Source organism: Alosa sapidissima, chromosome 5, assembly GCF_018492685.1.
Source record: "Alosa sapidissima isolate fAloSap1 chromosome 5, fAloSap1.pri, whole genome shotgun sequence".
NCBI classification, from domain to species: Eukaryota; Metazoa; Chordata; class Actinopteri; order Clupeiformes; family Clupeidae; genus Alosa; species Alosa sapidissima.
In genome coordinates this window covers 16,097,924-16,112,124 of record NC_055961.1, presented here as the reverse complement: position 1 = coordinate 16,112,124, position 14,201 = coordinate 16,097,924, and the positions used below count along the sequence as shown (strand labels likewise).

Below are 14,201 nucleotides of genomic sequence, written 5' to 3'. Positions count from 1 at the left end.
CTTCTGTTGCAAGACATGAATGGTCACATATTCACATTTACTATTCTTTATTTACAGTTCATCAAGACAGCAGTGACATTCAAAAGCACCACCACATAAAAAAATGATTTTGTCTGAACTACAAGAAAAATAATGAATATATTGAAAAATAATATATCTAATAATCAAATTCTTTCACGTGTGAATGACCAAAGAAACACCCCTTTCCCTGTGCAATGCGAGGGAATGCAAGTGTGTTTCCGAGTGTTTACTAATATTTACATTTCTTCTTCACTGAATGTGTGTGAAAGATAAAAGCAGTAAGTTAACAGTAGCCTACACATTTGACCTCCATTAAAAAAAACAATCTAAAAAAATTTAAACGTTTAACATTATTTAATACTTAATCATCTTTAATCTGTGTTAATTAAACTAAGTGTTATAACATCAACAACATCTTCAAGGGTGATTGGTTTTCAACCTCAGTCATTCTTAAAGGGAAGACTGAATATCAGTGGAAAACATGATATTTCTGAGATCAAACTGCACAGAAGCAATCTCCTCAAGCTCATTCTTCTCACCATATTCCATGAGACAGACAAACATGTCTTGGTCTTCACAGTAAGCCAAATCTGAGTAGCCACTTGGGCCATGATGAAGTTTCCAGAGGGCCTCCCACCGAGATGCATTCAATGGAGGCAACTACACTACCTTGGCACCCATGGGGCTGCTCCACTAGCTCCTGTGCTAGGTGGGCCTGAGCAAAGTCTGCTCCCTTATCTCCGCTTATAGCCTCTATTCTGTGGCCATGGCTGTTACGAGTATTACGAGCATTGCAATACAAATAACTTTGACCTGCATGGTCTGTAACTTCAGCCATTTGACACTCACATGACTTCATTGTCGAAGCAGATAGTGCAGTGGTCACAGGCAAGGGCTGGCACGCGGGTGACCGGGGTTCGATTCCCGTGTGATGCGTTTAGGGGCAGCAGTGGCCCACTGGTTAGCACTCTGGACTTGTAACCGGAGGGTTGCTGGATCGAGCCCCGACCAGTGGGCAGTGGGCCCTTGAGCAAGGCACCTAACCCCTTACTGCTCCCTGAGCGCCGCCATTGTAGCAGGCAGCTCACTGCGCCGGGACTGCACCATGTAGTGTGTGCTTCACCCCACTGTGTGTACACTGTGTGCTGTTTGTGTTTCACTAATTCACCGATTGGGTTAAATGCAGAAACCAAATTTCCCTCACGGGATCAAAAGAGTACTTATACTTAAACTTCACCGGCATCTTTGTTTCTACCTGCCACGTCTTCCCATAGTCATCACTGTAGAAGGCTAATGCATGAGGCTTGACTGAGCATGGCAGGGGAAAACAGAAACATCTGTGGTGAATGTAAAACACGTAAGCTGGAATGATAAGCCTTCCGCTCTTCATTTGAATGCCATGCCCTGGTCCTACTGCGAATGTCGCCCATTTCTGAATGCTCCTACTTATCACACTCTCGGTCAAGTCTTTCACCTCACTCCAACTCTGGCCATAATCAGAGCTAGTGACATAACAGAGGCGAGCTCTGTTCTTGCCTGTACATATCTGAAATTGCTCTGTGGTTTTCCGAAAGACACAGATGAAAAACAGAAACAGAGTCTGAGTGTTCTTTTCAAAGACAGGACAAGGGTTCATGGTGCGGTACTCTGGCAGACATGCTGAGCTCCTGAATCGACCATTTTGCGTCATTTGCAGCTCTTCTGATCGGCCTTCAGAGTGCTCCGATCAATCAAACTATTAGCCTATTAGTGAATATCAGCGGCCATAGAGCATCCCTATGAATATGCATAGCTGCAGGGAAGAACTTGGGGCACTATAAAGCAAATAGACATTACGTTACCTCAATAATTGTGCCCTCCAATGTACCTCTTTTCATAACAAGAAGTTCTGCATCCTGATCAGAATGTGAAGTGTGTTTCTCTGCAAAGGCCAGAACAACTAATAAGCTTTATAAGTTAATTATAACAACAATCTGTGGGGACTGATATTGTAGGCTTATCTTGCCAGTGTGTAAAATATCACATAATTTATAGTCCTTTGAGGCCTATGCTATTTTCAGTGTAATTTTTATTAAGCTCTTTGGTCATTGTAAGGGCCATCTATTATGCTAGGCTATTATTTTCAAGACAGTATAGGCTACCCATATCTAGGAAAGTAGTCCGGGCCATGAATTAAAAATTCTGTAACCCTGTAGGCATTTGGAGGTATGTCAACCTTTGGCAGAGGAAGAGCCGGAATATGTGTAGACAACTGCCATGTTTGCGTTACAAATTAACCCCACGTACTGTATACCTCGCCAGTCACACAGGGTCAGTAGTAAACCTACCTTCTATTGCTCCCCGAGAAGGCATATGCAGAGCTTAATGTTTTCAGGCGCGGGCCGTGCCATTTACAATATCAAGACATGTATGCTTCAGAAATGTTTGCTAAGTTCAGGCACAGATATTTTCCTTGCTTTAAGCCATGCTTATGTATTCGGGCAGACATGCCAAGCTCTCACCCCAACCCTGCCTCAGGTGTTGTCCTGAGGGCCTTTTCGTGCCGACATTTTCTGAGTGTTGGATGATGGATGCAACAACATCAGAGTCACTCATTCCATGCAAGGTGGACCCAGTTGAGCAGCCCTCTGCATTGCTGTCCTTGAGTACGCTATCCAGGAATAGGTCAGCCTCTAAGCAGGCCGTGGCCCCCCAGCCTCAGCCCCTGTCTCCGCCCCCAGTGTCAGCCCTTAGAGGCTGGATACGTAACAATAGGGAGGGAAAGTGAAAACCAGCGCCCCAAGTGGTTGCGTTCCTATCGAAGAGCAGCTCCAATGTTAAGTCCCATAGACCTATTTTAAAAAAAATATTGTGAAGCCAAATCAGCGATGTTATCCACCAAAAATATTTTTCAGTGTCTATACAGTAATAATATTCTAACTGTGAAAATGTCAGACCCTATTTTGCCTTATTTAAGAAAATCGAAATTGCTCCTTTTGTTTCATAAACGAACTACAAAAGAAGTCACGTGACTTTACCCTTCAACGTTACTCACGGTAGCATGGTTTGTTTATTAGGGCCCGTCCACACGGAGACGCTTTTTAGGTTAAACGCAGAGGTTTTGCTTCGTCTTGGCCGAGCGTCCAAACGAATCCTGTAAACGCACTGCTCGAAACCGCACTTTTCTGAAACCTGGTCCCAGAGTGGAGAAATCTGAAACCGTAGCCCGTTTGAATTCGTTTAGACAGCGAAACCGCACATACTGCTTGCGTATCGATGCTGTCATCGCCACACCTCAGCTGCCCTGGACTTGCACTTATAGTATTGCCTAACAATACTAGTTTTCATACATGACATTACCTACGATTATACTCCGTAAGATAAATATCACAACTGGTGCTGCGCAGCGCCGATAGCTTATGACTTGGTGGACTGAAGACTGTTTTTTCCCGGTGTTTTTTAATGCATTCTAGCTACTGTCAGTGACGCGAGAGAACTTAAAGTTATTAGGAAAGTGCGGTGTAAGTTTAGGCTACATTAATTTGTGCGTAGTGCCAGTGTCATTAATTTATTTTACATGTCTTACAACATATATACATGCATTCACAGTCGAGTGAAATCAGATATAAGCATACAAAGACGCTTAGAACTCACGTTAAGCCGATGGTAGCACACTGAATGCAAATGCGCGATTTGATTTGATGCAGGCAAACGTATTGACTGTTACTAACGAAGGTTTTATAGCAATATTATAAATGTGGCGACAGAATAGCCTAGAACTTGGGTAAGCCTTGCGTTTAGTAGCCTAATTGCGGTGAAACTAATGTGAATCACGGACTATCCTACAACCAAAGAAAGTAAAGGTGATTAGTAGGCCTACCTGCGTTAGCCAAATAAAGGACGGGACTGCATCCTTCACAAACCGTAAAATAAAGTTTATTAGTTTTACAGTTGACTACAGTTGACAGTTCACCATCAGTCCACACAAACAATTCTGGTTTCCTTGCACTAGCCATTTTGTCATAGCCTATTCTGTCTGTTTGTAAAGCACAAACTTTGGTCAATTTCTGTAAAGAAACAGTGCCACCTATAGGCCTGGGGTATGAAGTAACGTGTTGAGTCGTGTTGAGATGGATCCGTTTGGATGCAAATATTCTTGATGCGGTTTCAGGGAAGACGGAGGAAAAAAAGATCGGTTTCGTACGTGTGGACTAGCCCTTAGCCTGGTTAGCATTGACACTTAACACTTACAGCTAGCTCTTCATGTGAGTAGAAGCACAACACCAGTTGTCCTGACATAAAGGTTATCACCACGCGGTTTACATCACATTCCGTTATTACAAAAATATGTTAAGCCAGTTAAGCAAATTGCGTATTGATCAGTTAGAGATTAAGTGCCCAAACATGTGACGTCACATGCAGCTGTAGTTCCTTATCACCGTGTTACGACAAAAACTCAAAACAATTCAACTGATCCTAAAAATAAGGTATGACCACTTGAAGCAATAGAGGTGACCCCAGTGCCTAACATATGGAAGGCATTAAATTAAGATCCCAATGTGCACCGAGATTTTGATCTTTTCTAAAAAAAAATCCCATCCACTCCGCTAAACTCTAGGAACGCAACCACTAGATGGCGATGAGATTACTTTCCCTCCCTATATGCTCACGCTCTCCATGGGTGCTGCTGCGTCCTGCTCCTGAATACCAACGTCAGACAAGCACAGGGCGGACATCAATCAGGATACTGGTCTCCCTTGTCAGAGTGAAGCTCCACACCTCTCTTGCCCCAGAGTGTGTAAGCGTGTGCATTTTCACACCCACTTTTACAATGGCAACTGTTACTCATGACGGTCCCACTTAGCCCCAGTGTGGTAGCTCTGTCTGCCCCAGTTGTGCCTCAGTTGACCACACATGCAGCTCACACAGCCCATTTGACTATTTTTGCCTTTGCCTGCAGTCCATAATGCTCTGGCAAGCACAAACCTTTGCACACCCCCACCAGTGTTGGGAGTAATGCATTAAAAAAGTAATGTAATTACAGTAATGCATTGCTTTTTGCTGTAATGCAGTAATGTAAGGCATTACCAATACAATTTCAGTAATATTTTACTCGGTACAATTCTCAGTAACTGAAGTTACTTTGCTTTTTAATCCAAAATTGAGAAATGCTCAATTGGCACCAGAGAAGATTATCCAAGAATTAAAAAAGTCATCTATGCTGGTCCTGGAATTTGATTGCCTTGTTTAGATGACTGTAGAAAGGGAATTTGAGTTATCTCTGCCATTCATGCACAGATCTAACATGGTTAGGCTATACTTCTCATTTCAAGCAGTGAGAATAACTAAAATGTTGCTTTTACAGACAAAGATCGTAGCCATTATTCTCAAACTATTTGCATTAATTCTACACCACTGTAAGTGGAAGGAAAGGCAACCAGCAATGATGAGAACCATTTAAAGTCAACATACAATTTCACTATGGCTATATTTTACTATATTAAGTTGTGAGTGACCTTTGGCCTTTGGGGCCTACCTACATTGTCCTATGAGCCATTACAGCAACCATTATATTGTTCTTTTGTTAGCCTTAAGCCTATCTCAGTCATTATGCCATACCACATCACCTCCTGCCGTGTAATGAGCTGCATTGAACACATGAAGATCTATTGAGAACACCAAATCCATATTTCCTGTGGTGAAGTAATGTAAACGTAGTGTAATGCCTTACAATTCAAAGACAGTAATATTATAATGTAACAAATTACTTTGAGATGACTGTAACAAGTAATAAATAATGCATTACACTTTTGAAGTAACTTGCCCAACACTGACCCCCACACCTCACTACTTACCTCAACAATTGGCGAACATGTAGCCTAGAAATCTAGACGCACCCTAGCGGCAGCAAATTACATTTGCTTCCAGGGCTAGTCTAGTAACTCTGGCTTGTGAGCTCGAAAAATTAAACTTCTATCAGGCCAATCAAATAGTGTATAGAGTCGTTAGGCTGGCTTAACATAATGATTGATGGCAGAGTTGCAACAGTTTGGCTTGAATTCCCTGCTACTTGAAAACAAAGAAGATGGATGTTGCTGTTGGCCAACAGTGTGACACGAGTTAAGCTTGTTTTAAGTTGGCAAAAGTTTGAACTAGCCAACTAGCTCCGCTGGTAAGAAAACGCATGGGACTCAGCGCTGTCCTATTGCGTGCAGAGGGAATTTTAAAGACAACCGATTATCCCGCCCCTCTGACTGATTACTGCGAACGGTGAGTGCCCAGACCCTACATTTTAATGTGGGTCTGGCTCGTCAGGCTAGCGAACATGCACAATCATAGGTACTCCAAATGATTTGATAAAAAGGCCCCATAACTTAAGGCTGTGTTGCAGCATCTTGGAAGAGTATCTCTATTGAACATATCTGTCTAAGTGCAAGCTGGGTTTTGTGCAATAGCTTTGCCCACATTTATAGCCTGCATTGGTAGCCTGATCTGTGCTTTCAACTTCACGTGACTGGCGCCCAGTATGTGTGTGTCACGTCTTGACTCAGTCTCGAATGTCACGTGTGCTCAAATGTGGAATACGGAAGCCTGTCAACTCACACTGACCAATCTGTGTTGTCGGCCTCACGCCAGCACCTGCATAGCATGTTGCTGCAGTTCTACGTCAGACGTGCCTAAGACAGCCTAGACACTAAGCTAAACTCTAAACATGTCAGTATTCAACTTCTGCAAGGTTTTCAGCTTGTGTTCATGACTCTGATGGTAGTTTAGTATGGTTGTCTGTTATCGCCAGTGAGGCACAGTAGGCTATATTTGTTGCCATTGGTTAATATTGAGTGAACTCACCTAAAAGATAACATTCCTTAACTGTTATAAATATATTGGTTCAGTTCATCACGTGATCTGGTAACATCTCATGTTCTCCTTTAAAGAACTAAGAATATATTCATAACTTTTATATTTTGCAACATTTGCATGTTTGAACCTATAAATGTACAATATTATTTAATCAACTTAAGATTTTAACTGTACCACCCAATTTCTGCTTTGTTTATTTCTTGACTTAGACTTAAAAACATTTTTGGGCAGCCATTTACTTTTTATTATATCTTATGTAGGCCTTTTTGTCAAGGAAAAATACTTTGTGTGTCATGATTGTTGCATTCATGTCACCTGAAGCATGATGCTAGAAATATCCATTCAAAATCCGTGCATGCCATGATCAACTTTTAATTCTTTGATATGGAAACCAAGTTCATTAGAATTTCACCCCAAAGTTGGATACCATGTAGAAATGTGCTGCAATTTCAAAACTCTGGAATTACTCGGGAACAGGTTACTGGAATGGAAACTGGTTTTAATCGATTTTATCAACAATTTTGACAAGAAACCAACCAAACCTATAATAAAAAGCCTTTGAATAAAAAGGCTATACCCCCTCCTCTAGCCAAACTTGGACCTCGGTCATAAAGCATCTGTCTGCGCACTACAACATAGGCCTTCAACAATACCGGGAGCAACAGTCCCTTACGAAAAAGAACTAGGCTAAAGTCATAGTAGGCTTATAAGACTTCTATAGTATAGTAGGCCTATATAATATGATAGTATAATACAAAATACTAAACAATTTCTAGTTATTTTTCGTAAGGGGTTACATCACTGTGTGATTTAGAAATACACGTGTCAACGAAGTGAATCTCTGTGCAACCCTCTCTTTTGATTACAGAACACTGACTTGAGTTGCACGATAATCCTCTCTTGAGCCATCGCTTATTTACTGGATGTGAATGTTGCAGAATGCCCTACCATGGAATTCTAAAAGCTAATTAATGTACAGATTGAGAAATTACTCTCCTGTAGCAGGCTCTTTTTTATTTGCTTAAACAAATCAATTTAAAATGCTACCTTATCAAATCTAACATTGGACCTTTATTTTAACAGACTTTATTCGTAGCCAATGTCAGTCATCACCATGGACATAGACAATGTTTATGTGACAGGTCATGTTAGACATAATTTTTGTGGTAAATGCAAGTAGGCTGTGACCCTGAATAGGCTATTTGAAGTAGGCTAGGATATGGTTTCATTTAAATTGAGGACAAAATAGAACAGAAACCCCAGTGTGTTGTGTGTGTGCAGTGAATTCCTGACACATGAGAAGATGAAACCATCAAAACTAAAATGCCATGGCCAGATGAAACCATCAAAACTAAAATGCCATGGCCAAGGCACCCCCGTCAAACCTGTTGAGTAGCCTACTTTAAAAGGTGACATCAGGGGTCGAAGACTTCACAAATGTAATGCCAATGCCATACATCCGCATGTTCCAAACAAGTAGGTCTACAGGTACTTTGTGTGCCTTGGCTTGAACACTAAAAAAATATATGGGTCGCAACTTTAAAAAGCTTACTGTAACTCAAAGGCCACTGTTTGCCAGTAGCAGTATCCATCTTCTTTGTTTTCAAGTAGCAGACTAATGTGATTGGCCTGATAGAAGTTTCATTTTTCCAGCTCGCAAACCAACGGAGAGTTGCTAGACTACCCTGGCTGCAAATTACATTTGCTGCCACTAGGGTGCGTCTAGATTTCTAGGCTACGGTGATGTGGTTGCCCTGCAACAAGTTGCACTATGTATCACTTCAAGCAACACAATGAAAAATGATGTAAGGGATAATGTATAGAACGCCGGTCATTATCGGGAAATGGGTCCCGACAGGGCGAACCGGACCCCGACGTGCAGTGGAGGGGTCTTGTTCCACCCTGAAGGGACCTTTTTCCGGTTAATGACCGGCGTTCTATACATTATCCCTGTTATTACACAGCTACTTGCCAAAACAAAACAATAAACTCCCAACGATATGACTCGAGCCTACATAGCCTAGGCTATAGCCTATAAGTTACCGTTTCATCGTGGCTTTTGCTGAGAAACAAATAGTTTGCAACAGCACACGCTGAACTTGAATCAACATTCTTTAGAACACAGCTGATCAACCGTCTGCTTTCACTTTTGAATGAAGTTCCAGTCCTTGCGTAGTGATATGAAAGACGTGAATTAGAATCACAAAACCCATTTTCCTTGACAGCGGTCTGTTATACTTAGCAACGGTCTGTTATTGAGAATTAGCAGACCACCGAACGTTGGGAAGGCCCATTCAAGTGAATGGAGCATTCTTCAGCATTATGAAGAGCTGTGTAATAAGACCATATAATATACTGTATAATAACTTGCTGTTGGCCCTGGCCGTGGCGCAACTGGCTGGGGCACCTGCACCGTACACCGGCAATCCGGGTTTGATTCCCGCCCTGTGGTCCTTTCCGGATCCCACCCCGACTCTCTCTCCCTGTCATTCTCCACTGTCCTGTCGCATTAAAGACATAAAAGCCCCCAATAATAATAATAATAATAATAATAATAATAATAATAATAATAACTTGCTGTTAGGATAGGTTAGGGTCACATGGTAGGGATAGCACTGACTTACAGGCGGGGCTTCAGTGATGTCACTACCTGTGGCTAATTGGTAAAACCTGTCCTCTCAATCAGGAGACACAGACACAATTGGGTTTTGAAGCCTGCTGGAGGAGCATGGCCAAAGTTCTCCCCTTCCGTTTGTAGCCACATGAACTGTGGCATTAGGACAACCTTTTGCGTTGGATTGCTTTTGGATTTTACACCACTTTAAAGAGAAATAAAAACTTGAACCAAAACAGCTTGGGCTGGTCCAGCTACACAGAGGAGTACCGGACAGGGAATGCCAGCACGCCACAGGAATGTTGACCGCTCTTTGAGGCTCCTGCCAAGCTGACAAACACTATGCATTCACACACGGATAGGACCTACTACCAAGCTCTGCACCACGCGTAGGGTTAGCGTGTAGGGAGCAGTTAGGTCTTTCTGTGTTTGTTTTGCTTAGTTTGGGTTGCGGTTGCGGAAGGCTTTAGTCGTAGTTACAACACCCTAGACAACGAAGAGCTTGGGCCAGGACAGCCTCGTAACACTTGCCCAGACTTGTTGTGCATCATAATATTAAACAAAAAAAAGCATTGACAATGTAAGAGACACTTTGTACTGCTTGACAAGTTCAGTTGTGACTTTTTGAGTGCATCTGGGATACAGCATTTAGGCTATGAGATTTACAGGCATGAGCTATGAGAGTAACAGGCAAGTCAGTATATTGATCTGTTGACTGTTTGCAGGTAATGGCATGTCTTGTAGGCTGTTGCTCTTTGTCCTCTTAATCAACAGAGTCAGTGTACTGATGAAGGAATATATTACATTTTAAGATATGGAAGGTTTGCAAATATTTATTTTGATACGGTGTGGCTATGCATTTTGTAGTTTATTTTGATAGACTTAAAATTAGGGTATTTGACATTTAATTTTAAAGCTAAACTATGCAGTATTTTTAGCTTAATATGCAAGTTTTTTTTAGCTTAATTTACCTTCGTTTAACAGCTTAAGAGTCATTGGAATGGTTATATGACTTTTTTCGGGTTGAATGGTGGCCGTCTCGCTTCCCCCTAGCGCCTGTCAACGTACTTCCGCTCGATTTATTTTCCCTACAGTACTCCTGCGAAGTCAGAGAGTTTGGTTTCCAGGCTACGACGGCCTCAGTGTCAGCAAGTATAACGAGTGTAACGAATTGCTTTACTGCATTCAAATACACGTACACGCCAGGCACCGGCTAGAAAAAGGTAGCGATGGAGTTTCTCAGACATTCATGACAGAGCCAGCGAAAAAGAAGCAAAAACCGAGAAAACAGTAAGGAAATTGCCAATACTGCATAGTTTCCCTTTAAAATACATTTTGATGTATTTTTGCCCATCCTTGCCAACAGCAAGAGCAGCCAGGCAGCTATTAGTGCTACACTCAGCAATGCTTACATTCCTAAAATGAACCAATATAGGCTATTATATACAGGGCTATAGTATACAGGGCTTGAAATATGGTTGTCGAATGCTCTAACCACTGAGCTAGAAGCCTAGGCTTCCAACTCAGCGGTTAGAAGCATTCTTAAGGTTAGGGGTGTGAGGATTTACACAGGCAACTAGCATGCTAGCTCAGTTCGCCTCTGTTACACTAGCAAATTTTAAAACCACGGAAGTTAATGAGGCAGTTATAGCATGTTTATAGACTGGTTAGGAGTTGACAATAAGTATGTAGAATTAGATAAATACAATTACATTCTTTTATTGGTGTCTTAAACAATTACTTTAAGGTGGACTATGTCTGTTACAAGACTTGAATGGTCACATGTTCACATTTATTATTCTTTATTCTCAGTTCATCAAGACAGTAGTGACATTCAAAAGCAGTGTTATTCAATATTTGGACAATAATTATATCAACATAAGATTTGTCAGAACTACAAGCAAAATAAATGATATGTTTGTGACTCCTATGTTTGTGTTTGGCTATTTTGGCTAGTTTGGCTATTTTGTTTTGAAACAAAAAATGATCTTCCTTGTCAAAAAAGAAAGGCATTAATAAAGATAGCGTCCCGCCCCACACTTTGAGAACCACTGATGTATTGAAAAATAGTATCACTAATCAAATTCCATCACGTGTGAATGAGCAGAAAACCACCCCTTTGAATTGTGGGCTACCAGGCAATGTGAAGGAATGCAAAAGGGGTGTTTTTTCAAGTGTGTACTGATATTTACATTTCATCTTCACTGAATGTGTGTGAAAGATAAAACCAGTAAGTTAACAGTACACCTTACATGGATTTGACGTCCATTAAAAAAAAAAAAAAAAAACTATCTAAAAAATGTGAATGTTTAACATTATTTCATAATAATGCATCTGTAATCTGTGTGAATATAACATTAACAACATCTTCAAGGGTGACTTTTTTTCAACCTCAGTCATTCTTAAAGGGAAGACTGAATATCAGTCGAAAACATGATTTCTTTTTTCATGCATCCATGACATTTCGGAGATCAAACTGCACAGAAGCAATCTCCTCAAGCTCACTCTTCTCACCACATTCCATGAGACAGACAAACACGTCTTGGTCTTCACAGTAAGCCAAATCTGAGTAGCCACTCGGGCCATGATGAAGTTTCCAGAGGGCCTCCCACTGAGACGCATGCAGCGGAGAGCGGTTCAAGTACATACCAAGATCCAGTCTTCTCTTCTTATCAGTCGGGTGAGTGTACAGCAGCCACGTTGCGTCTTCGCTCACCTCCGACACGTGTTTTGGCACTTTAAAGGCAACTACACTACCTTGGCACCCATGGGGCTGCTCCACTAGCTCCTGTGCTAGGTGGGCCTGAGCAAAGTCTGCTCCCTTATCTCCGCTTATAGCCTCTATTCTGTGGCCATGGCTGTTACGAGTATTACGAGCATTGCAATACAAATAACTTTTACCTTCATGGTCTGTAACTTCAGCCATTTCACACTCACATGACTTCATCTGCATCATTGTTCCTACCTGCCACGTCTTCCCATAGTCATCACTGTAGAAGGCTAATGCATGAGGCTTGACTGAGCATGGCAGGGGAAAACAGAAACATCTGTGGTGAATGTAACACACGTAAGCTGGAATGATAAGCCTTCCGCTCTTCATTTGAATGCCATGCCCTGGTCCTACTGCGAATGTCGCCCATTTCCGAATCCTCTTTCCTATCACGCTCTCTGTCAAGTCTTTCACCTCACTCCAACTCTGGCCATAATCAGAGCTAGTGACATAACAGAGGCGAGCTCTGTTCTTGCCTGTACATATCTGATGGTGCTCTGTGGTTTTCCTCAAGACACAGATGAAAAACAGAAACAGAGTCTGAGTGTTCTTTTCAAAGACAGGACAAGGGTTCATGGTGCGGTACTCTGGCAGACATGCTGACTGTAGCTCCTGAATCGACCGTGACCACTGAGAGAGATAAAGAAGAATGAATTATTATTGATGAGCCATGCAGAGAAGAACATGGGACCAGGGTTGTGCACAATTCGAATTGCAATTATGCTTCCTGTTTGCTACCTCAATTGAAATGCAAGTGAACTTTAAGAATTGAATTAGAATTTAAGAGCCAGTTTCAATTCAATTCTGGAATTTTGCACAAGCCTGCCTGGGACACTATAAAGCAAATAAAGACATTACCTTACCTCAATAATTGTGCCCTCCAATGTACCTCTTTTCATAACAAGACGCTCTGCATCATGATCAGAAGAGGAAGTGCGTTTCTCGGCAAAGGCCAGAAACATCTGTTTCTCTCTGATGTATATAAGAGCTGGGATTCTGTATGTTATTCCCGGTGGTTCATCCCGTTTAAAAACTGTTGTCTTCGCCGGAGGATCTCCCCTCCAAGATGTTTGCACTGATGCGCTGTTGCCCATTGGTCCGTCAATGTGTTCCACAACTTCGCAGAAAAAGCTACCATGTGACTGAAGATATGTAGAGCTCTAGTATTTTATTAAGAGTAATTTTATCCTAGGAAGAGACGAAATAAGTCGGATGACTACTGTGGCATATTTCACATAGCCTAAGACACTTCAAAACAGCAAGATAAGCAGCACTTAGCGTATGAATCAGCAGAACGAATTCTACCTCTGCATCTAGGCAAAAGAACGCGTCACCACTCTGAGGTGGACAAAGGTACCAATGTTTTCTCCGGTCTGTCATGTGATCTTTGCAAATAAAGGCAAATAACCTATGCGGCGCAATGTGCGCGTGCTTCTTATGATATTCTGAAACCGGGATAGTTTTTTTAGTTTTATAAAAAAAGAGCACAGAAACAGATGCTGAATGACTAAATAAAGCGCATTTTCCATTCTGTCTGCCTAATCACATACTGTAGGCTGAAGTGTCCGAGAGATATGCAATTAGGCTACCTCCTACCTCCATGACGCCAAGTCGTTTTGAATTGGTCCAAAAAGCTTACATGCATGTTATAGAAAGGTGGTGGGCATGCATTTACATAGGCCTAACTGCCAATCTAGTCATTTGCCTCCAAAACAGTGTTCTGTTTTACTCACAGAAGACGCCTGTCTCTATTCAAGCACACCAGCAACCAAATCACGGAAATGAAGACAACTAGTGTAGCACTATGGGTAATGTAGTTTACTGGATTACTTTGCATCCAGCCCGTGAACGCCCACTTCAGGTAGAGTTACACTTATATTATCCTATACATATTAGCCAGCAAATCTGGAAGTTTGTCACGTATTAGCCTACAGCAAAGACAGAAAAGTTGTAGGA

The 14,201-nt window shown here is 41.8% G+C and overlaps 2 protein-coding genes across 3 annotated transcripts; both read right to left on the bottom strand.

Moving 5' to 3' along the window:
- Positions 1-471: 471 nt before the first annotated feature.
- On the bottom strand, positions 472-1,771 carry LOC121709126 (sialidase-3-like). The gene is given in 3 exon segments (XM_042092253.1): positions 472-676; positions 678-916; positions 1,277-1,771. Coding segments are annotated over 3 exon segments (879 nt in total). The 5' UTR covers positions 1,712-1,771.
- Positions 1,772-11,260: 9,489 nt separating this feature from the next.
- LOC121709886 (sialidase-3-like) lies at positions 11,261-14,076 on the bottom strand. 2 transcript variants are annotated; one of them, XM_042093598.1, is made up of 3 exons: positions 13,520-14,076; positions 13,109-13,433; positions 11,261-12,875 (listed from the first exon to the last, which is right to left on the bottom strand). In XM_042093598.1, the coding sequence occupies exons 2-3, from the start codon at positions 13,337-13,339 to the stop codon at positions 11,922-11,924; spliced, it is 1,185 nt and encodes a 394-aa protein (XP_041949532.1). In that variant the 5' UTR covers positions 13,340-13,433; positions 13,520-14,076; the 3' UTR covers positions 11,261-11,921. The 2 variants fall into 2 exon arrangements, with proteins under 2 accessions (XP_041949532.1, XP_041949533.1); XM_042093599.1 differs by having other exon boundaries at positions 13,979-14,072.
- Positions 14,077-14,201: the final 125 nt, after the last annotated feature.